The following is a 25,196-nucleotide window of genomic DNA, read 5'->3' on the forward strand; positions in this document are numbered from 1 at the left end:
CCTAGGGAGACCTAGGCTCAAATTGCCACTCAGCCATGAAGTTTAGCCTCGGGCCAATCATCGTCATTCGCCATACCTCCCTCACTGGACTATTGAGGAGACAAAAGGGTCCAGTGAGGACCGTTTGAAGACAGGTGGATGTAAAGTAAATGTAACATGGAGCTATGATTCAAGCAGGCCTCCTAGCTCAGAAGCCCTTTTCCTTCTGATAATCCCAGATAGTTGGTTAGAGCATGGTGCTGAGAATGCCATGGTTGAAGGTTCGATCCCTGTACGGGACAGCTGCGTATTCCTGCATTGCAGGGGGTTGGACTAGATGATCCTCAGGGTCCCAACTCTACAGTTCTATGTTTCTATGAAGGGCCGGATGATGATAATGATGATGATGATGATGATGATGATGATGATGAAAGTCCTGCTTGTGGGCTTCCCATAGACATATGCCTTGACACAAGGAGCTACAGGATGCTGGTCTAGATGGGCCTCTGATCTAATCCAGCACAACTCTTTGCTACATCTTTATGTTCCCTTACACAGGAGCCAACTCTGATGGGCTGAGGTCCCTTCATGCTCCCCCATAAAATATTTGAGGGGGCCACCCCCACAAAGTCAATGCCATAGAAGAATCAGATCCTCCAAAGTCGAGATGGGAGAAGACTACCATTCATATGGTGTGCATACGCCACACCATGTGATCTGATTGTGCAGGGGACAGGGCTTACCTGCCTGCCCCCCAAAATATTTTATTCAAGTTGGCACCGCTGTTCCCTTATGCTCATACATGTACACACATACACATCGCAAGTTGCATATATTCCATTATTTATATTTTTAAAAATGCCGGTTGCCCAGGCCTAGGAGAAGAGGCACCAGCAATCAGCTGTAAACCAGGCTTGGCTCCAACTCGATCGAGGTTCAGATTTTTCAGAGGGCAGCTTCGAGGTTTCTCCCACCCCCTCGCAACCCCCCCCCCCCCAATGCCGCCGTATCTGTGCTGCGTTCAGAAGTTGCGGTGGAAGATCCTCCGAAGTTGAGAGGGGAGAAGACACACCCCCAACTGTTGTGCAGCGCCCCCCCCCCCTCGCCGCCGCCGCTCCGGTTCCCCAGGCAGAGCCGAGGAGTCGTGTGGGTTGCCCGCCTCCGCCGAGCGTGGCCTGGGTCTCTGGCTCCCGCTGCGGAGTCAGGCGGCGACGGCAGGGGTTGCCCAGCTGTTCCAGTGCGGCAATGGTCCCTCCTCCCAGCTGCGCCTGCCTCATCTCCCCCCACCCAGCAGCCCGTCCCTCCCCTCCGCCGCTCCCGACGCTGCAGCCGCTGCCGCCACCTCCTCCTCGTCCCAACCCCCAGCCTCCCTCTCTCCCTCCCTCCCTCTCTCTCTCTCTCTCCCCATCTCCTCTCCTCTCTGTCCGGTTTCTCCCTTTCCCGCCGGCGGCGGCCCTGGCAGAGTAGGCACCGCAGGGCGGAGAGGGGCGAAAACCTCCATGTAACACCATGACAGGCATCGCCGCCGCCTCCTTCTTCTCCAATACCTGCCGCTTCGGGGGCTGCGGGCTGCCCTTCCCAACCCTGGCCGAGCTCATCGAGCACATCGAGGACAACCATATCGGTGGGTGAGCGAGAGGGTCGGGCTCCCCCCCCCCAACTACCCACCCCGGCAGGCGCGTGGGCGTGGGGCGGGGGAGGGGGCGGCGGCGGCGGGCAGAGACCCCCAACCAGGCTAGAACGGCGGGTGGGCGGGAGCGGCTCGGAGTGCCGAGCGGGGAGGGGCGTCGGGTGTGTGGGGTGAAGCGTCTGGGGGACTGGCGGGCGAGGCTGCCGCCGGGGATGAATGGGAGGGCAGGGGCGGCGGGTGAGGGGCGGCAGGCACGAGGGTGGGTGTGTTGTGCGGGGAGGGGCGGCGGCGGCGGCTGCTTGGCGAGTTGGGTGCCTGAGGTACTCGGCCGCCGGGTGGCTGGCGTGGCGCGTGCAGCCCCGGGGCTGTTGCAAAGGCGTCGGAGTTTGCCTTGGCAGCCGCGGCGCGCCGAGAGACCCGGAGGGAGGAGGAGGAGGAGGACGAGTCCAGCACGCCGCCTGCTGCTTCCGCCCCGGCTCTGGCTGTCAGGGCTGTGTGGGGAGGGAGGGAGGGAGAAGCCGCCGCCGCTGCTGCTGCCGCCGCCGCCGGCGAGGCGGCCATTCCGCTTCCTCCTCCTCCCGCTGCAGCGGCGGCGGCTGCGTCCTGTCAGCGCTGTTGCTAGGTGTGGAGGCGAGGAGGAGGATGGCGCGGGCGCGCGGGCTGCTCGCTCGCTGGCTTTCTCGCCCTGCCTCTCTGGCGGGCCAACCCCGGGCCGGCCTCGCTCCCTGCACCCGAGGCGCCTCGCGGCGGAGGCGGCGCGTCACGCAGGCAGGGAGGCAGGCAGGCCGGAGGGGCGGACAGGGCGTGCAGGGCCCCGGCAGCAGGGAAGGGTTGCTGGTGAAGGAGGTCAAGTGGCTGCCGCAGGGGAAGGGACGAGGTCTCCGCCGGGGGACTTGCCGGCTGGCGTGGTTGCGTCAAGGGGGCGCCGGGGGGGGGAGGAGCCCCCGTCGCCCGGGCGGAGCCTCGCCTCTTTTCCCCGGCTGCTTCCACTGGGAGCCGAGCTGGGCCTCTCCGCCAAGGACCTCTCCTGGAGATCGCGCGTGGCGGCGCGGCCAGGTCAGCCTTGGGATCCGGGACCGCCGTCACCTGTAGGATTTCGCTTCCCCTCCCTGCCCGGAGTGTCGAACAAGTGCTTTCAACAAGTCCCGCGGCAGTCGGGTCTCCCTGTGCCAAGGCTGGCTTCAGAAGGAATCAGGGAAGGACGGGACGCTGACTAGGAGGATGATAGGAAAAGAAAATGCTCTTACCTTGCAGGGCGTTTGGGGTCTGGGCTTTCTTTCTTTCCCTTTGGTTTTGGTTTTCCAGGCCACCTTTCACACACGGCTTAAACATGATCAGTAGGAAATCTCACAGAGTGTCAGAGAGCAATCAGATGAGAGCCAAGGAGTAAATGGCAGCAGCGGGTGAATGAAGGAAGAATGTGGAAGTATGTTTTCTTGCAAGAAGGCATAAGAGCCAAAACTCCTAGGGGCAAAACTCCCTTTGGCCCCACCAATAAAATATTTGAGGGGGTTGCCCCCCAAGTTGATGGGCATTGCCATTCAAATGGTGTGCATGTGCCGCACCTGGTCCCCCCAATATTTCTTTCAATTTGGCACCCCCTGCAAGAAGGTTGCATTTTTTATAACCCTTGCAGGAATGTAAGCGAAAGATGCAGGTGCTCAGGCTATGGTGACTATTGCCTATTTGCCTGCACTGGGTGATAGTAGTTGACAGTTAATTTGTGGTGGGGTAAAAACAGACTGATCAGGAAACTGCCTTTGTCCTGAAGATGCATTATTCCAGACTGAGTATGCAAACCACTTTAATTTGAAAAAATAAAATAAAAAGTGACACAAGTGCAATGAAAAAGTGTTGGTGATAAAAGAAAGAGCTGGAACTGTGAGCCTAAAAGCCCTTGCCTTTCACTGTGTGTATATTTTGATTGTCTGGACTGTGGTGGTTGAGTAAAAATGTAACTAAGTGGCACATCATGCTGTTCTGTAATGGGAGAGGTGAACATGCTGTTCTGTTTTATGACTCCTGGAAAGCCCTAACTTGGAGTGGGGCAGGGGGAGGATGAAGTGAAAAGTCTTTAGGAAGCCATTCGTTCTTGATTTTTAAAAGTACATGCCCACTTTTTTAAAAAAAAAACCCTTTCTAAATGTGTCACTGGCATAAGCCCGCTGGAAAGAGAAGAATGCAAGCCAGGAGAGGCATTTCTCTAAGCCAGAATGCAATCATGGAGAAAAACTATTGATTTCAGAGGATTTTCCTCTATAAGCAGTTGGGAATAGCGTAAGTTTAAGGCCTACAGCAATGTGTAACATTCCCAACACAGCTATTAGTAGTTACTACATGTTACATTTTGTTTCAGAGTTGGTGGTATTCACATGATATCAGGAATCAGCACCATTTGACACTTGTTAAGGCCTATGACCTGGCAGGGGGGCTGCTAGATACTGGTACCAGCCCACATCTCCTCTATTGCTGCTTCTTGTCACCTCCACCGGTTTTCTTTCACTCCCTCACCCTTTTCCAGTCCAGTGCATAACTGTTACTCCTTTAATGCAGTGATTTGGTGCACATTCCCAGGGCAGCATAGGAGTGGCCAATAATCTAATGTGTTATATTGATATATTGGTATTGTGAATCTGTCTGGCTGTCTATGATCTATTGTAAGGCAATATGTTTTACTATACAATAAAAATTGACTCAAAAATGGCCAGCAAGTTGAATCAGTGCCATTCATGTGATACCCAGTGAATACTCATGCTTCCTGTATTATCAACAGAATACATTTGGGTAGGCTTATAATTATTTTCAGGCCATAAGCCCTTAAGAGAAAATCTGATTGCTTTACTGTAGCAAAGTGAGAAATTCCATCAAAGAAAGGATGCGTCCCTCCCACATGTCAATGACCCTGAGTTGGAGAATTCATAATTCATCTAGCAATGAATTGTTGAGTTAGGAATGCAAGCACCCATCAGTTAGGGTTGACCTTGCTGGAATATATGTTTGCTTCCCCTACCAGATTAGCAGCAAGGAGAAGCTAACTTTATTCTGACTTCAACCTCTTGCATCTCCTGCATTGCTACCATGTTTTACTTTTGAGAAGTCATCTTCTTACACATTACAGCAGACATAGGCACACTCGGCCCTCCAGATGCTTTGGGACTACAGCTCCCATCTTCCCTAGCTAACAGGACCAGTGGTCAGGGATGATGGGAGTTGTAGTCCCAAAACATCTGGAGGGCAGAGTTTGCCTATGCCTGCATTACAGGGTGCTGAAAGCTCCAATTCAGTTTGATGGTTCTGTTTTAAATTCCTTCTCATTAAACACAACCACTCTATCATGGCATTCTCTCATCATGGTAGAAATCACCCACTGCTCATAATTACAACCTTAGGCTGCAGTAAAAGTAGATTTAAGCTTCTCTCAAGATTAAGTCAAAGGTTATCTTTCATGATCAATCTTCATGCTTGTGAAAACTATGGCTTTGCTCAGTGCAACTTAGCATCATAATGTTTGGGGAGCAAACATCTGATTGCAACATCAGGTTCTCCTCAACATATTGTAAGCTTAGCTCTGGTGCATCCTTGCCTATCAGACATGAGACTGAGAGAGAGTTCCTATTAAGGCCTAACTAATGTGATGCTAACACATCTTTTTTTATGAATCACTTCCCATGAGGCACCTGAAAGTGATTTACATGCAGGGCATCACAACTATGACGCAGAGAATTGAGCAGAACAGAAGTTGGGTGTGTGCGCCAAATTTTGACCTTACACAGGTTGCCCACTGATAATTTGAAAGACCAAAGTCTGCCCCTGCTGCCTGTCAATGGGCAGGGAGTTCCAGGGTATAGGAGTTGCCACACTAAAATATTGGCTCATTACAAATGTGGAACAAACATTATGTGGTACTTGTAAAAGTGCAGAATTCAGCGGCCAGGTTGCTCACCGGAGCAACATGGTTTGAGCATATTACACCGATCCTGGTCCGACTGCACTGTCTACCAGTTAGTTTCCGGGCCCAATTCAAAGTGCTGGATTTGACCCATAAAGCCTTAAATGGCTCAGGACTGCAATACATCAAGGACCGCCTCTTTCCATATGAAGCTACCCGGACTCTGAGATCTTCAGAGGCTCTTCTTCATATGCTTCCTCATCAAAGAGGTCTGGAGGGTGGCAACACGAGAAAGGGCCTTCTCTGCAGTGGCTCCCCATCTGTGGAATGCTCTTCCTAGAAATGTTCGCCTGGTGCCTTCATTATGCACCTTTAGGCACCAAGCAAAAAACATTCCTTTTTAACCAGGCCTTTGGTTGATTTGATTGACATCCTATTCCCTTTTAAAATGTGGTTCTTTTGGGGGGCAGGTGTTACTGGGTTGTTGTTTTTATTTTGATTATATATATTGTGGTTTTATACATTGATCTTGTTTGGGGAACCACCCTGAGACCTCCAGGTATAGGGCAGTATATTTATTAAATAAATAAATAAATAAATAAATGCTGTTGAGTGAGCATATATGGGGCTAGTATGCTGTTACGGACTTTCTATGACAATGATAACACCTTGAATTTGGCCTGGCTATCACATTCTTGATGGATAAAAGTCCAAGGAGATGTTTTCAACCATGGGAAGCCACCGGAACTTAACAACAACAACAACAACAACAAATTATTACTTATACCCCACCCATCTGGCTGGGCGCTGGGCCTTCCCAGCCACTCTGGGTGGCTCCCAGCAGAATATGAAAAACATGATAAAAATCAAACATTAAAAACTTCCCTAAACAGAACTGCCTTCAGATGTTTTCTAAAAGCCAAGTAGTTGTTTATTTCCTTGACATCTGATGAGAGGGCATTCCACAGGACGGGTGCCACTACTGAGAAGGCCCTCTGCCTGGTTCCCTGTCACCTCACTTCTCGCAGGGAGGGAACCTCCAGAAGGCCATCAGTGCTGGACCTCAGTGTCCGGGCTGAACGATAGGGGTGGAGATGCTCCTTCAGGTATACTGGGCCGAGGCCGTTTAGGGCTTTAAAAGTCAGCACCAGCACTTTGAATTGTGCTTGGAAATGTACTGGGAGCCAATGTAGGTCCTTCAGGACCAGTGTTATATGGTCTCGGTGGCCACTCCCAGTCACCAGTCTTGCTGCCGCATTCTGGATTAGTTGTAGTTTCTGGGTCACCTTCAACAGCAGCCCCACGTAGAGCGCGTTGCAGTAGTCCAAGCATAACTGAACAGAGGATTTTGAGGAGTGATACTTTAGCAGGTGTGCAGGTGCAAAAGTTACCTAGAAGTCGAGAAGGCAGGCTAGAACTGGGCCTGTATTAAGTTTATTATGCATATAATTATAAATGAGCAGATGCTTTGGTTCTTGAAAGATTCTTGTCCTGTTTGTACAGGACTCAAAATGGCAAAAGTCCTTGTATTTCTAAAGTGCTCTCTAGAACCATTAAAAAAAATGGGGATGTTTTCTCTGGGTGAAATGGAATTCATAAAGGAAAGAGAGAGAGAGAACCAATTTCTCTGTTTTTCATCAAAATCACATGGAAAAGTTAATGTCTTCAGAAACCAGTGCAATGTATTACAGTGGAAGAAGGTTCACCACAGAAGGGAGAACTACAATACACATGGGAAGCCACATCAGGGCTTGTGTCAATTTGTCCCATATTGGCAGCGTGATCCCTAAAAGCATCTTAAGTGATTTCAACCATTTGCTTCTTCAATTATTCATTTGCCAACTAATCAGAAAAAAAATGTAGTGCCTTTCTCTGGAGAGATTTGATGCCTACTAAGGAAATCTACAACAGAGCATAGACTACTGAAAGCAACTAAGGTCTCCCAAAACAACCCAAGTCCATAAAGCCCTGGTATCGTGTTGACCTGTATTCATTGTAAGATGCAGGTAGGGGGAAGGAACAGGGCTGAAAATAAATGGCGTACTTTAAATCCAGGATTTTATTAGATTAGGTATAAGCCAGTTATGACCCTATGTTCAGGGCCAGTTGGCTGAATTGCATTATGCCATTATAATGATAAATTGTGGGTGGAGGAGGGTTCAGCTTTGTACAGATAGAAAATGGTTCAACAAACTGAAGCTTGTCATCGTAAGAGGGCTTGTCTTGAGGATGGTCCATGCCAAATTTGGGGTAGAAAGGATAAGAAATGGCTTGTTTTGAATTCTTGGTGAGATATGCTGGCATGATGGCAGGTGCTGAAAATTTTTATTCCATAGGTTTTGCTGGGGTGGTTTTCCTGGGATGATTTCTCCATTTGTCCAACATTTGGGGGAAACGGTTTGTTGTGTTAGGTCAAGGGAATCATTGTAGCACATGGGTAGGCAAACTAAGGTTGTTCTGTACTTGTAAGCAATCAGTCTTTTTTTGCGTGGTAACACCCATACTGTGGAACTCCCTGCCCATTGACATTGAGCAGGTGCCTTTGCTGTATTGTTTTTTGGTTGTTTTATGTAAAACACTTGGATTATTTTTTCTACAATTAAGTGGTATGCAAATTCTGTTAAAGAAATCATCACTTGTCCTATTGGCATATTTATGTTGGACGCGGGTGGCTCTGTGGTTTAACCGATCAGAAGGTTGGCGGTTCGAATCCCTGCGACGGGGTGAGCTCCCATTGCTCAGTCCCAGCTCCTGCCAACCTAGCAGTTCAAAAACACGTCAAAGTGCAAGTAGATAAATAGGTACCGCTCCGGCGGGAAGGTAAACGGCGTTTCCGTGCACTGCTCTGGTTCGCCAGAAGCGGCTTAGTCATGCTGGCCACATGACCCAGAAGCTGTATGCCTGCTCCCTCAGCCAGTAAAGCGAGATGAGTGCCGCAACCCCAGAGTCGGTCACTACTGGACCTAATGGTTAGGGGTCCCTTTGCCTTTACCTAATTCCTATTGATACCAATAGCAGATACGTTGCAGTCATTGTGCACAGAGATAAATCCTTCTAGATGGTTTTCTTCGGATGAGTTCCAGGCAGAAAGAACATCTTTGTTCCATAATGACAGGGGTCCCATTTGCAGTCAGGAGATAACTGCTGTATGTACAGTAAAAACCAAACTTAAGGGAAATAGTTTGAGATATAGTCTTTCTCTCTTAATGATTTCTGCAGGGCAAGTACACCTTTCTCTTCCCACCCCCAGGTTTGTTTGTTTGGTTTTTTTGGGGGGGGGGTCTTCTCATTCTAGATCCGCTTTTAAAAGAAATGAATTTGATTGCCTTTACCCTTTTATATTGCTTGCAATAGTGGTCCCTCTGCTATTTTAGCTAAAGCAAAATGTCGCTTTGCAAAATGTTAGTTTGAATAAATACAGTTGTTGACTCTTTCCAATAAATAGAATCGTTGCTATTTTGATTACACACAGTAGAGGGCAGTGGTATGCATGATCCACATACTCCATGTATATACTCTGATCCACATACTCTGATGCATTGATACTGTGTGCTAAATTTGCAGGAGCAGGTTTCCAGTCTTTGCTAACTTAATCCTTCTGAATCTTGATCAGACCAACACAGCCACCACCAATTCCTGGAACTTGTCTCTCATCTCCATTAACATCTCTGACCTTTTGCCAACAGCTCTTTTCTGTTCTCTATTGTCAGAATGTATTGTGCTTTCCGATGAAACACGGCAATCCTTTTTTCTTCTCACAATTGCCACACTAGAAATATTATTTCAGCTTTAGATAGACCTTGAGCCGTAAGCATTCTGTTTTGCAAAGGAGGTTACTTCAGCTTCAGCCCGATAAATATTTGCATGGGAGAAAGCCGTCTTGAAAACGATGGCACATGCTTCTTAATAGAAATGTGTAGGATTACACTGTTAAAAGTCCATACAGCTGTCATTACAACTATGTTATAATTAGTTTTAGTTTATCTTTTCAAGAGCCTGCGGGCAGAAAATGTGTTTGTTTAACTTAAGTTGTTTTGTAGCTCCACTTCTTCTGTGCCTGCCAGACTTTCAGGACAGTTAATTCTGCAAGTAGCACAATAATATAAAGGTGTATTTTAAAAACATAATGTCTTTGTTCTCTTTTTCCCTTTCCCACATTCCCACATCTCCTCCCACCACAAATAACAAGAATACTTGTTATTTCCCTCTGCACAGAATACTTTGGAAAGCTACTGCAATTTTGCACAAGACCTTTCCAAGGGCTCACAGGTTCCTGCTATCTTGCTTTCCATTCCACATATTTATTTGGTCTTGTTTCTCTACCCCTGGCTTTCCCAGTAGGTATGAGGCCACTGCTTGCAATTCATACTAGAGCATTGTTAGGGTGGTGCTGTGGTCTAAACCACTGAGCCTCTTGGACTTGCTGATCAGAAGGTTGGTGGTTTGAATCCCCGCAATGGGGTGAGCTCCTGTTGCTCTGTCCCAGCTCCTGCCAACCTAGCAGTTCGAAAGCACACCAGTGTGAGTAGATAAATAGGTACCACTGCAGCGGGAAGGTAAACAGAGTTTCCGTGCGCTCTGGTTTCCGTCATGGTGTCCCGTTGCACCAGAGGTGGTTTAGTCTTGCTGGCCACATGACCCAGAAAGCTGTCTGTGGACAAACGCCGGCTCTCTTGGGCTGAAAGCGGAGGTGAGCACTGCACCCCATAGTCAAATTCGACTGGACTTAACCATCCAGGGGTCCTTTACCTTTTACCTTTACTAGAACATGCATGTAGCTGGGGGTGCAGGGGAGACAGATCCCCCCCATCAAGTAAAAAAATAAAAAATACTTAACTAACTAACCAATTGCATCACAGATAACTTGATTCTGCCCCACCAATAAAACCTGCCCCTCCCCAAATAAATCCTTGCTTTGCCTTGATGTATCTCCATTGATTCTAGCTTCTTCTTTTTCTTTAGTCCTTGCAATGTTGGGATGAGGTTATTAGGATTTCTCAAAAGTTTATGGAATTGTACATGTGCACATGCCTGAATATTTTAGACTTTGTGTGCTTGATTCTCCCAACCTAGAATTCTTATTGCAGAGTTGGAGAGGGCCTTGTGGCCCATCTGGTCCTACAACATCCCCAACAGATGGCCATCAAATCTTTGCTTAAAGGCATCCAGGAAGGGAGAGCTCACCTTCCCTTGCATAAATGGCTCCATTCAGTGCTTTTTTCTAGAAAAATAGGTGTCGGTACTCACCATGAAGTTGTTAGAGTAAGTGCCACGCTTTTTAACAGCAACAAAAAGAGGTGCCTGTTAAGTTGTGGGTGAACATATCAGACGACACAGCGATTCTTCAAACAGCTCTTGTTTATTCACAGGCCAGAACAGAACTGAACTGAAGGGTTCAGTCAGCCTGCTTATATAGAGCTCCAGTACAACGTAACTGTAACAATTTTCTAAAACTATTCAATCACTGAACGTCACTTTTGATCCCTTATTTGCATAACTATCTACAGTATCCCCCTGCTGGCCTAGGGTGAGAACTTCAGTACATAACAGTGCCGGTACTATGTACCCCCTGGGGGGGGAAAAAAGCACTGGTTCCATCGTTGAATCACTTTTACTGCTAATAAGCTTCTCCTTGTGCTCAACGAAAGGCAAAACTCATGTAAATTAAGCCCATTAGATCTAGTCCTGCCCTTTTGTGCATCAAAAAGCAAGTCTTTTCCTTCTGTGTGATAGCTCTTCCAGTGCTTGAAGAGTAGCATTATGCCCTCCCAGCTCCACACTCTTCTCTTCTCCAGGCTAAGCAAACCCAGGTCCTTCAAACTTTTCTGATAGGACTTGTTTTCCTTACCCCTGACCACCTTCCATTTTGCTTCCCTGAACCTATTGCTATTTGATTTGTTTTTCGTAGAATCATAGAACTGTAGAGTTGCATAGAACTTTTTTTATGTATGCTACAACAGCAGCAAGAATACTTATTGCAAAGTATTGGAAGACACAAGATTTACCCACCCTGGAAGAATGGCAGATGAAGGTCATGGACTATATGGAACTGGCGGAAATGACTGGCAGAATCCGAGACCAGGGAGAAGAGTCGGTGGAAGAAGATTGGAAGAAATTTAAAGACTACTTATATAAATACTGTAAAATTAATGAATGTTAGAAGGATGTCGGAATGAAGTTAAGTGGTTTTAGCGGTAATGTCATAAAGGAGTATGTAAAAATGGTCTGTTATTAGGTGAGAGTGCTAAGTTACAATACATTAAGGTAAAGGATTAAGATAAAAACAAGGAGGGAAAGGATTTGCTGAATTAACTAATTGAACTGGTATACAAAAAAGGGAGGTGTGAGGAGGTCAGGGAAACAAGCAAATGAAAGACAAGACATGAAAAGAATGATATGTTTTTAATTGTCTCTTTATTTTTCTGTATTTTGTATTTTGTATTTTTTTCTTTTCTTTTTTTTCCACTTTGTGATCCTTTTTGAAACTTTAATAAATATCTTTTTTTAAAAAAAATAGAATCGTAGAGTTGCATCACTAGATTTTTACAGTACTTACGTGTGGTACCTGGAACTGCTCCAGAAGTGGCCTGACTAGTGTTAGAGATTTGCTGATTTAATCTCAGGGCTTTGTGGCTGCTCTATCCGTCTACGCAACACTTCATCCATCCTCCGTCTGCTGCACATAATAATACTGTTTCCTCACAACTTCCGCATTTCTACCCTGATGTTATTGGGCCTGCACAAATCAGGGGTCGTAACCTCACTCTTCCCTTTAAGTGAATCCAGTGTTAGCCCACACATTTTGGAAGACCCTAAGTCCCAATACCAAGATGTGTTTCATAAATATTAGTTTATCCTTCTCCTTCCACGCTGCTTGGTTTGCTCCCTGCATTTGGCTCTTATCAGCCTCTATGAGACTCCCAGATACACTTGTTTTTCACTCCAGGTCTAGCCAAAATTCTTTTCAATTGCTATTAAGAAGCAAAATAAAAATAATAAAATGTCCAGTAGCTCCTTAGAGACCAGCTAAGTTTGTTCTGGTTATAAGCTTTCGTGCGCATGCACACTTCTTCAGATACACTGAAACAGAAGTCACCAGACCCTTATATATAGTGGGAGGCAAGGTGCTTTTTCCTGTAGGACTAATTGAAGTCGTCAACAGGTTTACCATACCCACTGAGTCAATCACCCGTCTCCTACTACCTTTCTGAGAAAAACCCCACCCCATCCTGCCACTATATATAAGGGTCTGGTGCTTCTGTTTCAGTGTACTGTATCTGAAGAAGGGTGCATGCACACGAAAGCTTATTCCCAGAACAAATTTAGCTGGTCTCTAAAGTGCTACTGGACAATTTATTTATTTATTTCGACTGCGTCAGACCAACACGGCTGCCTACCTGTATTAGGAAGCAGTTCTTCAGACTGGTCCCCCCGACCCTGCCTGCTTTGCATCTGTGTCTTGTAATGTTGTATAATGGGACGCGGGTGGCGCTGTGGTCTAAACCTCTGAGCCGCTTGGGCTTGCCGATCAGAAGGTCGGTGGTTCAAATCCTTGTGGCGAAGTGAGCTCCCATTGCTCTGTCCCAGCTTCTGTCAACCTAGCAGTTCGAAAGCATGCCAGTGCAAGTAGATAAATAGGTATAGGAAGGTAAGCGGTGTTTCTGTGTGCTCTGGTTTCCGTCATGGTGTCCTGTTGTGCCAGAAGTGGTTTAATCATGCTGGCCACATGACCTGGAAAGTTGTCTGTGAACAAACGTTGGCTCCCTCAGCCTGAAAGCGAGATGAGTGCCACAACCGCATAGTCGCCTTTAACCATCCAGGGGTCCTTTACCTTTTTACCATTATAATGTCTGTCCTCTTCCTATAACCCTTTGCTGTTACAAAATGTGACTTCAGAGATTCAGATATATTCTTAACTCAGAGGCCTTTTGCCATAATGATGCAGGCGTGCCAATTTTTGCACATTCTTGACTATCTAAATGACATTTCCTCTGAATATCAGCTCAGAAGTCATAATATTTCCTTTTGCTGTAGAAATGTGGGCTTCCCACACTCTCTGTTTACCCATTGTAGATGTGGTAAGAGAGGCATAGGAGCAGGAAACCACATCTGAATTGCTACATTTGGCAGGTCTCTGTGGGGCACTCTGTTGCCAGAAACATCATTGCTTCTTCCTGCTATCATTGTAATAGGTTAGAGGGATTCAAAAACAGGATTAAACTTTCTCTAGCAAGAGTTTGAATAAGTACATTAAGATCAATGTTGAGGGTCCCCCCCCCCCGCTCCTCTAATCTTTGGGAATTTCCATAGATTTCCTTACTAAACTGAGAAACAACCTTGTTTCATTGTTGTTGAATAATCTGTCACTTTTAGGATTTATTGCTAATGGTTCATATTTTAGTGGAATCTCTTGTCTACTTTTTAACTGGACCTGCCTGCCAGATACTTCCTTTAATGATTGCCTCATATGTTAGTTAGCTTCGCCGTCTTAGTTCCTGTTTATATTTGAATTACCATATGTTCTAAATGTGAGTGCCATATTCTGTGAGAATGACCATTATTCTCTCCATCCATATTTTGATCTAGAGATTAATCTGAGGGCACTCAGTGCTCCTTTCTCAGTGAGGTTAAGCAGGGCTCAGCTGGATGGCAGACCTTCTAGGAGTCCCATTTAAGCCCTTTTTGGCTTTCTGAAAAAAAGAGGCTAATACAACTGAAATATATATAAGTGAGTGCTTGAAATAATAGCTGTTTTGGAGCTCTTCTTACAGAATGCTGAAACAGCAGCTTAAAACAGACAGCCACTTGATGAGCCATAATAATTTCAGCCTTGGATAACTGAACCTTCATTGACTGATACACAATTTATTTCATTGCTGAATTGTGTGCTTTAAGTATAGGGTGAAAACTCTTAATGTAAGATTGCAAACTCAGCATGTTAAGGAGCAGTTCTGATTTTGTAAACATGTAATAAAAGATATAGTAAATATAATAACATGCAATGCACGCACATGCAAATCTGTTTGAACAGCGTCATTCAGTTGTTGTCATTGTAATTCACCACAGGTGAAACCTAAGGGTTCCTTGAGCTTGTTGACTTCTTTCAATCTGTTTCACTTCTCCTTTGAAAACTGCCTAGTATCATATGCCTACCGCTTAAACAATAAGCAGAATGTTTTAAAAATAGAAACAGGACAGGTTTAAAATAGACTCATCTTTACAACCAGTTATATTTTTGGGGGGGGGGGGAGTCTGATGCTTGAAATTGAACATTAAGCATGTTTAACGTATATATTTTTCTTACAGTATAAATATCTCAGAAAGCTTTTCCAATAACCCAAAGCAGCTTAATATAATAAGTTACTTTGTAAAGTCTGACCATTAGTCCTAGCTCACTGAAGTCTACACTAACAGCAGAGCTTGTGCAGAGTTTCAGAGAGAAATCTTTCCCAGCCATACCTGAGATGTTGTGGTTTGAACCTGTGAACTTTTCCGCTGACCTATGGCTTCCCCCACTCCATTTATTTTGATTAAATGGGGAAACCATATTTAAGAATTTATATTAGCACTGAGCTGAATGTTCTCATATTGGAACTTATGGCTCACATTTTGGGTGGGTGAAATGGAGGACAACCCCCAGGAAATTTTGGAAGGAGTAAGTCAATGTAAGAGGGGGTGGAAACACTTATGGTCCACCTCTGAAACTCCTCCTTGTAGCTTGGTAGTCCATGTTTTTCTTCTCCCCAGAGCCCTTGGGTACAACAGTATGTGTTAATGGAACCTTCCTCTAGTTGGGACTTCAGAGGAAAAAATGTCAGCCCCCAGAAGCCCCCTGTGGAGAAACGCTATTGTGTTTAGCAGTAGTTGTTTGACCACAGGTTCTTTCTGAAAAGTGGAGAAGATGAACGATGACTTTTCACATTTGTAGGTGGGGCCTGGCTCAGGTAAATACATTTGGATCGGTTCGGGAAGCAACAGACTCCGAATGGCTGTTGACTGTCAGTTGGGAAAGTCAGTTGACGCGGTGAGGTGTGGGGCAAAGAGTTGAAGAAACTGAGGTAAAAGTGGGCAGCTGAGGCCTGAATATGAAGTTATCTAGTTCCAGTGTGTTAAGAAGGCTTCACACGTGAAAAATTAGAAGAAGGGAGCTGGTGGCTGCGTTAGACTTAGAGATTTGCCTTAGGTAAAGGTCTTAACAGAAGAACCACACCAGGGATTATTTTTTCATCTGGAACTTGCCGGAACTCAGTTCCTGCACCTCTCAGGTAGGCACCATTGCCATCCCAAGAGAACGAGGGAGATGTTCATGGTGAGTTCTGGCACCTCTTTTTGTAGAAAAATAGCACTGAACCTTACACAAGCAAGTTTTAAAAAATCGGCTAAACTGCCCCATGAGCCAAAAAGTATAACCAAAGGAGCTCAGAGGCAGATTGTCCCCAGTAGCTGGACTGCGTTGTGAGTGAATTTGGCTGGTGGTAAAACTTTAGGGAATTTGGCCTCCTGTAAAAGCTGTTTAGAGGCTGGTGTTGGGAACTGTGCCTCAAATCAGCAAATAAATTATTTGCTGAGAGTTAAGAATCAGTTTGTTCCCTTTTTTTGGCCATAGAGGCGAAACCTATTTAATATTGCACATAACTTGTTGTAGAACTGTTCCCTGTCTTCAGAATGATGCTTCCCTTAGGTAGCTTCTTGGAAAATATTCTGTGACACAATTTCTCATCCTATAGAAATTTCATTTTCTTTCCATACTGAACCTCAGCAGTGAAGTCTGGCAGCTGCTGCTTTTCATCGATTGGGTAGCGAAATACTTTAAACTGCCAAAATATGTGGGCAGGTGAGGTGAGCCATAATATTTAGCTTTCCGGCTCGTTTGTTTGTTTGTTTGTTTATAAAACTACTTTATAAGCTAAGGAACACAATTTGATGAAGGTTAGCTACTTTTAAGCTACTTTTAAAAAAAGTTTACTCTCATTTTGACTCAAGAAAACCACTATTTTATAGTTCAAATTGGGAAAATAAATACAGTCAATACAACAAAACTGACCAATAACTATGCTAGATTCCAACTCCTACTTCACACATTAAATGCTCACTTCCGTCTGAGACTCAGGAAACACCATGACAGGAAATGAGGCTGCCGTTAGGGGCAGCAACGGAACTGACGATTCACTGTGCTAGAGAAGAAACTTAAAAAAAAATCGTTTTTTAGTTTCTTCTCCCATTAGATTCACAAAATGTTCATTCCTGCATTCCCCCAGATAAAAAGCACTGATTGTAGGCCATTATCACAAAATGTAATCCACCTTGAGTGTTGGGGCAGAATGATGGGGCAGTTATTTCATCAGCCTATTTTTTTTTGTTTTGTTGTTGTTGTTGTTAAACAATAGAAAATCAAAAGCTATTTCTGATCTACTGAAAAATTGCCCAGAGATAAAACAGTAGATCCTGATCTACCTTTCTCTGGCTTCCAAACCATCACATTTTCTACTATTGGCAGGGTGGGGGTGGGAATAATGTTTTCTGCAATCTGAAAAAAGCAAAGCAAAGCAAAAGCAGTTCGGACAAAACTTAGGAGAATGCCGTGTAGATGCCCAATAAAGAGGGAACGAAGTGTGACAATTCCAGAATGAACACCTAGTTTGGAAACATTTTAAACTTTGTATGCTTAACTTTGTATGGATGGTACAGTAACTAAATATACAGATATGAAGATTTAATTTTTTTGTATGAACAGAATATAGTACAAAATTGCATTCTCTTTGATTAACTAGCCAAGCTATGGGCTGAGTCACACCTACACAGTCACACTGAATCACTGTCTCAAGGTTATTATACTATTACTTTCATCACAAGCATTATACAGTGGTACCTTGGTTCTGAAATGCCTTGGTACTCAAACAACTTGGAACCCAAACACTGCAAACCCGGAAGTAAGTGTTCCAGTTTGCGAACTTTTTTGGAAGCTGAACATGCTCCGTTTTGAGTGCCCTGCTTCCGATTTGAGTGTTATGCTGAGGTCTGTTTGTTTTTGCTATTTATTTTGTGTTTTTGTTTATGCAGCTCCTTTTTGTTTTGTTTTTGTGACTGTGTGGAACCCAGTTCAGCTACTGATTGAGTGATTGATTATGTGACTGCAGTACATTATTGCTTTCATTTTATGGATCAATTGTCTCGTTAAATAGTAAAATGCATGTTAAATTGCTGTTTTAAGGGTTGTTTTTAGAAGTCTGGAACGGATTAATCCATTTTGCATTACTTTCTATGGGAAAGCGTGCCTTGGTTTTGGAACGTTTTGGTTTTGGAATGGACTTCCGGAACGGATTAAGTTTGAGAACCAAGGTACCACTGTAGTTGGAAATGGTCCTTGAAACCTTCATGGCAGCACTTCAGGCCTCAACATGTAAACTTATTTCGATTCAGTGAGGAGTTGCTTGTCTTTTGTTTGTTACTTTCTTTAAAAAGGTGATTTGGGTGGAGCAGCATTTTCCTTGGTTGAACGCTGAAAAGTTTTAGAAGGCTCATATGGCTTGATGCCTTGAATTTCATTCACTTGCTCCTGGAGCTGTGCCCAGAGTGGGGCTGCGCACACCAGAGTTGGAATGAATTAGGGCTACACAGTCCCATTGACGTTGTACTTGCATCAGATAGCTTGGCAACACAAAGGAAGGGATTGGAGTTAAATTACGTAGACGGAACCCGTTTTGCATGCCGGTTAACCAAACAGGCATGAATATGACATGTGGAAGAGGCCTTTGAAGAGTTTTTGGAAGTTTCCTGTTGGCTAGTACAGCAGGCTGCAAAGCTTCAGGGGCCTTCCTAGGACAAACTTTGGTTACAGCTTCTGCTTAATTGCGACAGAGCTAAACCAAGAGCATGGGTTCAGATTACACACTAAGCTGCGGGGCACGGGGACTGAATCCTTCTGCTCTGCATCCCTGCAGACCAGGTTTGACAGGTGGTTTGACAAGCAGAATGTCATATATTAGGTGTAGGACAGATGGGCATGGATTGTACAAAATGACATTGTGAGCCAAATGGGGCGGTTCCACCACACTCCTGCACTATGCCAAGCCATGGTTTGGTTTAGTATGTTTCAGAAGGAAAATGACTGGAAATGAGCTAAGCGCACACAATCTCCTTCCTGGGAGCCTGTGCACTAGAATGTTCATGCTAAGCCATGGTTTGGCTTAGCGTGCATGTACGCACAAAAGGATGTTCTCAAGGTAGTATACAACATGACTGAGGGCTACCTGGTCATTTGTCATTGGGACGTGGGTGGCGCTGTGGTCTAAACCACTGAGCCTCTTGGGCTTGCCGATCAGAAGGTCGGTGGTTCGAATCCCCGCGACGGGGTGAACTCCTGTTGCTCTGTCCCAGCTCCTAGCAGTTTGAAAGTATGCCAGTGCAAGTAGATAAATAGGTACTACTGCAGTGGGAAGGTAAATGGCATTTCCATGCACTCTGGTTTCTGTCACAGTGTTCTGTTGCACCAGAAGCGGTTTAATCATGCTGGCCACATGACCCGGAAAAACTGTCTGTGGACAAACGGCGGCTCCCTCAGCCTGAAAGCAGATGAGCGCCGCAAACCCATAGTTGCCTTTGACTGGACTTAGCCGTCCAGAGATCCTTTACCTCCCCCCCCCCCCCCGGTCTTGTAGGACAAATTCTAGAAAGAGCCAAGCTAAGATGTGACTTGGTGTCCCATCCAAACTGGGGCTTGAGGCTAAGCTCTCGCCTTACTAACCATGAGCTGTAGCCAAAGTTTGTTCTACTCATGAGTAACTGCATCTCTCACTGAATGCTTAAAGGGGAAGAAGGCTTTCTGGTGGATGGCAGAGGCACAGCAGGCAACTGAGCATCTCATGGATCTGTTTGTGTCTGAGGCTCTCCTAGCACCCCCAAACCCCCACTAACCTTGGCTTAGCTGTGCGTAGCTGTCATGGACTGGCTGGACGCACAGGAATGGTGGGAGGAACCAGCTGGGGAACCACCAAAGGAAGAAGATTAAGAGCCCAGGGACTGGTGGTCAGATAATGATGAGTGGTCAGAAGGAGAAGACCAGGAAGAGGTGGTGTTGGAAGGTGAGGAGGTAACAGGGCTTAGTGAGCTGGGAGAGTCAGTGGTAGAGAGAAGTCCAGAATCAGAGGTAGAAACTGAAGCAGGAGAGTTGGAGGCAGGGGCCACAAGGCAGAGAAGAGTCAGGGTGGTGAATGTCGGGAACGTCACATCCGTCTCTAGTCTCCCGTGAGACTTCCAATAGCCTGGACTGTCTCTGGAATGTAAACACAGTCCTGTGACTCCAAGCAGCTGCACAGCGATAACAGAAACTAACAGTGAAGAGTCATGGATATCTCCCCCTCCTGCTGCGACAAGCTCCCTTTCCCCACTTCTCTCCCAGAACCAGAAGAAGGGTGGAGGAGAGGTTGGCTGGACCACAGGAACAGTCTCTGATTGCCCAGTACGTTTCCAAGCACAATTCAAAGTGTTGGTGCTGACCTTTAAAGCCCTAAACGGCCTCGGTCTAGTATACTTGAAGTAGTGTCTCCACCTCCATCGTTCTGCCCGGACACTGAGGTCCAGCGCCGAGGGCCTTCTGGTGGTTCCCTCGCTACGAGAAGTCAAGTTACAGGGAACCAGGCAGAGGGCCTTCTTGGTAGTGTCACCCGCCCTGTGGAACGCCCTCCCACCAGATGTCAAAGAGAAAAATAACTACCAAACTTTTAGAAGACATCTGAAGGCAGCCCTGTTTAAGGAAGCTTTTAATGTTTAATAGGTTATTGTATTTTAGTGTTCTGTTGGAAGCCGCCCAGAGTGGCTGGGGAAACCCAGCCAGATGGGCGGGGTATAAATAGTAAATTATTATTATTATTATTATTATTATTATTATTATTATTATTATTACTACTACTACTACTTGGGGGAAAGCCCTGGAGAAGAGGGGAAATGGACAACTATGGGAAGGCGGGAGCTTTCAGTCTTGGCAACTACAGTGGTACCTCGAGTTACAAATGCCTCAGGTTAAAAACGCTACAGCTTACAAACTCCGCTAACCTGGAGGAGTTACCTCGAGTTGAGGACTTTGCCCCAGGATGAGAACGGAAATCGCGTGCCGGCGGTGCAGCGGCAGCAAGAGGCCCCCATTCGCGAAAGCACGCCTCTAGTTAAGAACAGTTTCAGGTTAAGAACGGACCTCCGGAACGAATTAAGTTCGTAACTAGAGATACCACTGTAATTCATAGGGCAAGGCTTACTGGCGATAGCAGCTGTGCTTATTAGGCCTGATACTAAGCCAAGTCTGTGGCTATCATCTTTTGCTAATAAAGAGTTAACTCCAACTTGGAGTAGTGTGAATTACTGCCATCTGGCTCTTTGACAATAGCTATCAAAAAGGCCAGGAGGGAGCAAAGTGGCTGCAAGTACCTTTCTGGAAGTTGACATATTGGCAAAAGGTATTGCTAAGCTCTAGTTTGGCTTACCATGTTGTGTGGACCAGCTTGTTATTAAAAGTAGAGTAAATTCAGCACTTTATTGACAAAGTAAAACAATTTGGATTTCTGAAGGAATCAGTTTCTTCTCTCTCTCTCTTTGCAAATATTGGTGCATTGTTTTCATTGCAGTGTTCAAGAAAGTACATATGAGAATGACTTTACAGTTTGCATTTGCTCTTGTCTGGTAGTAGTCTTTAATACTGTAGCTCAAGACATGCAAATTATGCTAATCAGCAGATTTTCATATCAACATTGTCAACATTTACATTTAATTTACCCATAAAATTTGCATCTCAAGGGGGCTACTATAATCAGCATTTGAGGGACAGCACAGTGAAATTTACATCTGATTGACTAGAATCTTAAGTTCAGCTGTTGCTAGGAAACCAGCTGATGTTCCATATTTTGGTTTTACAATTATCTACCATCTTTTTATTTAATAGGTCGCTTGCCGGTTCCCCCTGTAAACCATGATAAATATATCTTTCTAGATTTATTTAGAAATATATCTTTCGATATAAATATATCTTTCTAGATTTGTGCTTTCTCTGCTGTCAAGGCAGATTTGAAGCAATGAAAAAATGAAGAAAATTATGTTTGTATATTAATTCTCTGGGGCTGCATTATTAAGGCATACACTGATAATGAATTTGAACATAATCGTTAGAGCAACTTACTTGCATCTGCTGTTTTATCTTTAGAATTATGATTTGTTAAAAATCTAACTTTTGGCAACATAATTGCACATTCGCTGTTTAGTGACTAATGTTTGGATTATCAGTCTCCATTCAGAGGGTCTATCAGCAGCTGCTTTAGCATTCAGCTGAATACTACTTTTTGCTGACTATTCAGGCCACTGGTTCTATCTTATTTTCCTCTCATCTTACATTATAATTAGATTCATAATTGCATTTGATTCATACAAATGTGAAAAGGGAATATTCTGATATTTTTAATATCTTACGATGGCCATGTGTTGATTTGAACTTTTTACAGAATTACACAGCTTGCCAGTTTTCAGAGATCATCTGGCAAAAATGCTAATTAAAGAGAGTAATGGCTCCAGTTTACAAGAGATGCAATGCGTTTTGAAGTCCATTATTCCTGTGGCTGCATATAAATGTAGCAATTTCCTCAAACTAGTTAAATTATCCTTAAAGTGCATGGTAACATTGTAAGTGAAACGTCTTCTATTCATTTCACATGTGTCACTTAAAGTGCTTTCAAGCACCCCTTCTGCAGAAACAAAATTTTAGATGCTTTATTTTGAGGGTTTTTTTTTTATTGGCCATGCGTGAAGCAGAATTTGCAACCACATTTCAATATCCCTGTGTTCTTGCATCACCTGTTGTCATGATCCCTGCATTTGGGTGCAGATCAACAGCGCCCTCTAGAGCATCTCTGATCAGACCTCTCTGGAAATCAGCAGCAGAGAGATATCCTGTCTTTTATTCCCCAACAAATATCTTCAAATTAATTCCTGTTTTTTCAGTACCACATCTAGTACGACCTACCTAGCGCTTTTAACATGAAAGTGCAGAGTCGTTAAGGAGGTGGTTTTAGCCTCTAAATAAATTTCTAACTGGCTTTCTAGATCAACAACAAATATTGTGGGCATCTCAGTATATGACAATTGGGATAACTCAGTCAGTAGAGCATGAGACTCTCAATCTCAGGGTTGTGGGTCCGGGTCCCACATTGAAATATTCCTGCATTGCAGGGGGTTGGACTAGATGGTCCTCATGGTCCCTTCCAACTCTACAATTCTATGATTCTGTGGAAACAACAATCTATCCTAAAGAGGCTAGCTGGTTTCACAGATTCCTTTAAACATGTGAGGCTTTGCCCTCTGTCTTTATTTCCTGTTGTTGTTGTTTAGTCGTTTAGCCGTGTCCGACTCTTCGTGACCCCATGGACCAGAGCACGCCAGGCACTCCTGTCTTCCACTGCCTCCCGCAGTTTGGTCAAACTCATGCTGGGTAGCTTCGAGAACACTGTCCAACCACCTCGTCCTCTGTCGTCCCCTTCTCCTTGTGCCCTCCATCTTTCCCAACATCAGTGTCTTTTCCAGGGAGCCTTCTCTTCTCATGAGGTGGCCAAAGTATTGGAGCCTCAGCTTCAGGATCTGTCCTTCCAGTGAGCACTCAGGGCTGATTTCCTTAAGAATGGAGAGGTTTGATCTTCTTGCAGTCCATAGGACTCTCAAGAGTCTCCTCCAGCACCATAATTCAAAAGCATCAATTCTTCAGCGATCAGCCTTCTTTATGATCCAGCTCTCACTTCCATACATCACTACTGGGAAAACCATAGCTTTAACTATACGGACCTTTGTTGGCAAGGTGATGTCTCTGCTTTTTAAGATGCTGTCTAGGTTTGTCATTGCTTTTCTCCCAAGAAGCAGGCGTCTTTGAATTTCGTGGCTGCTGTCACCATCTGCAGTGATCATGGAGCCCAAGAAAGTAAAATCTCTCACTGCCTTTATTTCCTAGTAACATCTAATAACCTAAATGATATCGAGCATCAGAACAACTTGGCCACAATAAGGAAATTTTTCCCATGGCATAACTATTTTCCACCTTCCCATTTCAACACTCTGGCACCCTATCTGCATAACCTAGCAATTCTAAAATATAGATGTGCTTTTACTCTCGCAAGATTGAATGTATTGCCCTCAGATGTACTTGAGGGACGATTCCAACAGATTCCACATGAAAAACGCTTATGTCCCTGTGGAGATGGCAGTACCAAATCAGTGGCGCACACCCTTCTGGCTTGCACTCTTTATAAAGACTTGAGGAATGAGGTTATCACCCTTCTTTTATTGTCCATTCTGGGTCGCCCAACCACTGCCACAGTGTCCTTTCTCTTGGCAGATCAAGATGAGCAGGTGACGGCAAAGGCTGCAAGGTTTTTAGCTGGGGCAATCAGAATAAGATCCACTATTTAGCTATTGATTTAAAACCCTAAAATGTATTTTATATACTGTATTTTTCGCCCTATAGGACACACTTTCCCCCTCCAAAAATGAAGCGGAAATGTGTGTGCATCCTATGGGGCGAATGCAGGCTTTCGCTGAAGCCTGGAGAGCGAGAGGCGTCGGTGCGCACTGACCCCTCTCGCTCTCCAGGCTTCAGGAAGCTATCTGCAAGCCTCGCGTGCCTGGCGGGAGGTCCCGCCAGGCGCACGAGGCTTGCGGGCGGCAGCCTCCAGCCCGAAGCACGAGGCGAGCTGCGGAGCCCGCCCCATGCTTCGGGCAGATGTCGGCAAGCCTTGCGCGCCCAGCGGGAGGTCCTTCCCCTGCGCCAGCCCCGCGCCTGGGGGAGAAATAATTTTTTTTTCTTTATTTCCCCCCCAAAAAACTAGGTGCGTCCTATGGGGCGGTGCGTCCTATGGGGCGAAAAATACGGTAATTGACTTGTTATTTTTATTCTTTGTATATCATATTGTTTTTTCATTGCCGATGGCTGATGCAAATAAAGATTCATTCGTTCGTTCATTCATACCATCTAACAAGGAATTTGAAGATGATCTGTCTCAAAACCCCTCTCTTGCAAGGAACTCTGCACGTACAGGTAACGTGTAGCTAATTCGGGTAGACTTTGATGGTTATGTTTCAAATAGTCTGTGTAAGGCTGTTTCCCTCTGTTTCCCCTCTTTTCTTCTTTTACTTGGAAATTTGATTTCATTGGTTCCAAAATGAAGTTTTCACTAAAACTCTCCCTGTGTTCAAAGCCTTAGTAGCTGTTAGAGCCCATGTGTTCTTGGCACCCTCCGCAGGATTTTGTTCAGTCCTGTGTCCTCTGAGTTTTGGAAAAGTAAATCCAAAGCTCCTTGCTTTTTAATATTTCTAAAGGTGGCTGAAGGGTCATCGTCCGCTGGGCTCAGAAGCTTTCCAAGCAGCTGGACAGCCTAGAGAAGGGGGTGCACTGCAACCTGAGGCCCTCCAGATGTTTCTGGACAACAATGCACCCCCCTGGCCTAGTTATGCACCCCCCTGGGCTAGAGTGTCAGTAGATCTGTTTTATTTAGTGGCAGTCTAGCATAAGAATTGGTGGCGCTGTGGGTTAAACCACAGAGCCTAGGACTTGCCAATCAGAAGGTCGATGGTTCAAATCCCCGTGACGGGGTGAGCTCCCGTTGCTCGGTCCCTGCTCCTGCCAACCTAGCAGTTCGAAAGCACATCAAAGTGCAAGTAGATAAATAGGTACCA

General features: G+C 45.2%; 1 protein-coding gene across 1 annotated transcript in view; it reads left to right on the forward strand.

The window, feature by feature from the left end:
* Positions 1-1,110: 1,110 nt before the first annotated feature.
* The window catches only part of JAZF1 (JAZF zinc finger 1), a 123,592-nt gene continuing 99,506 nt past the window's right edge, over positions 1,111-25,196 (forward strand). The window contains exon 1 of the mRNA XM_083578906.1: positions 1,111-1,603. Coding sequence (XP_083435032.1) covers positions 1,489-1,603 — 115 coding nt within the window. The 5' untranslated portion in view covers positions 1,111-1,488. The remainder of the gene's footprint in view (positions 1,604-25,196) is intronic.

This window comes from Podarcis filfolensis (genome assembly GCF_964270895.1).
Source record: "Podarcis filfolensis genome assembly, chromosome: 12".
In the NCBI taxonomy this organism is placed as follows: Eukaryota; Metazoa; Chordata; class Lepidosauria; order Squamata; family Lacertidae; genus Podarcis; species Podarcis filfolensis.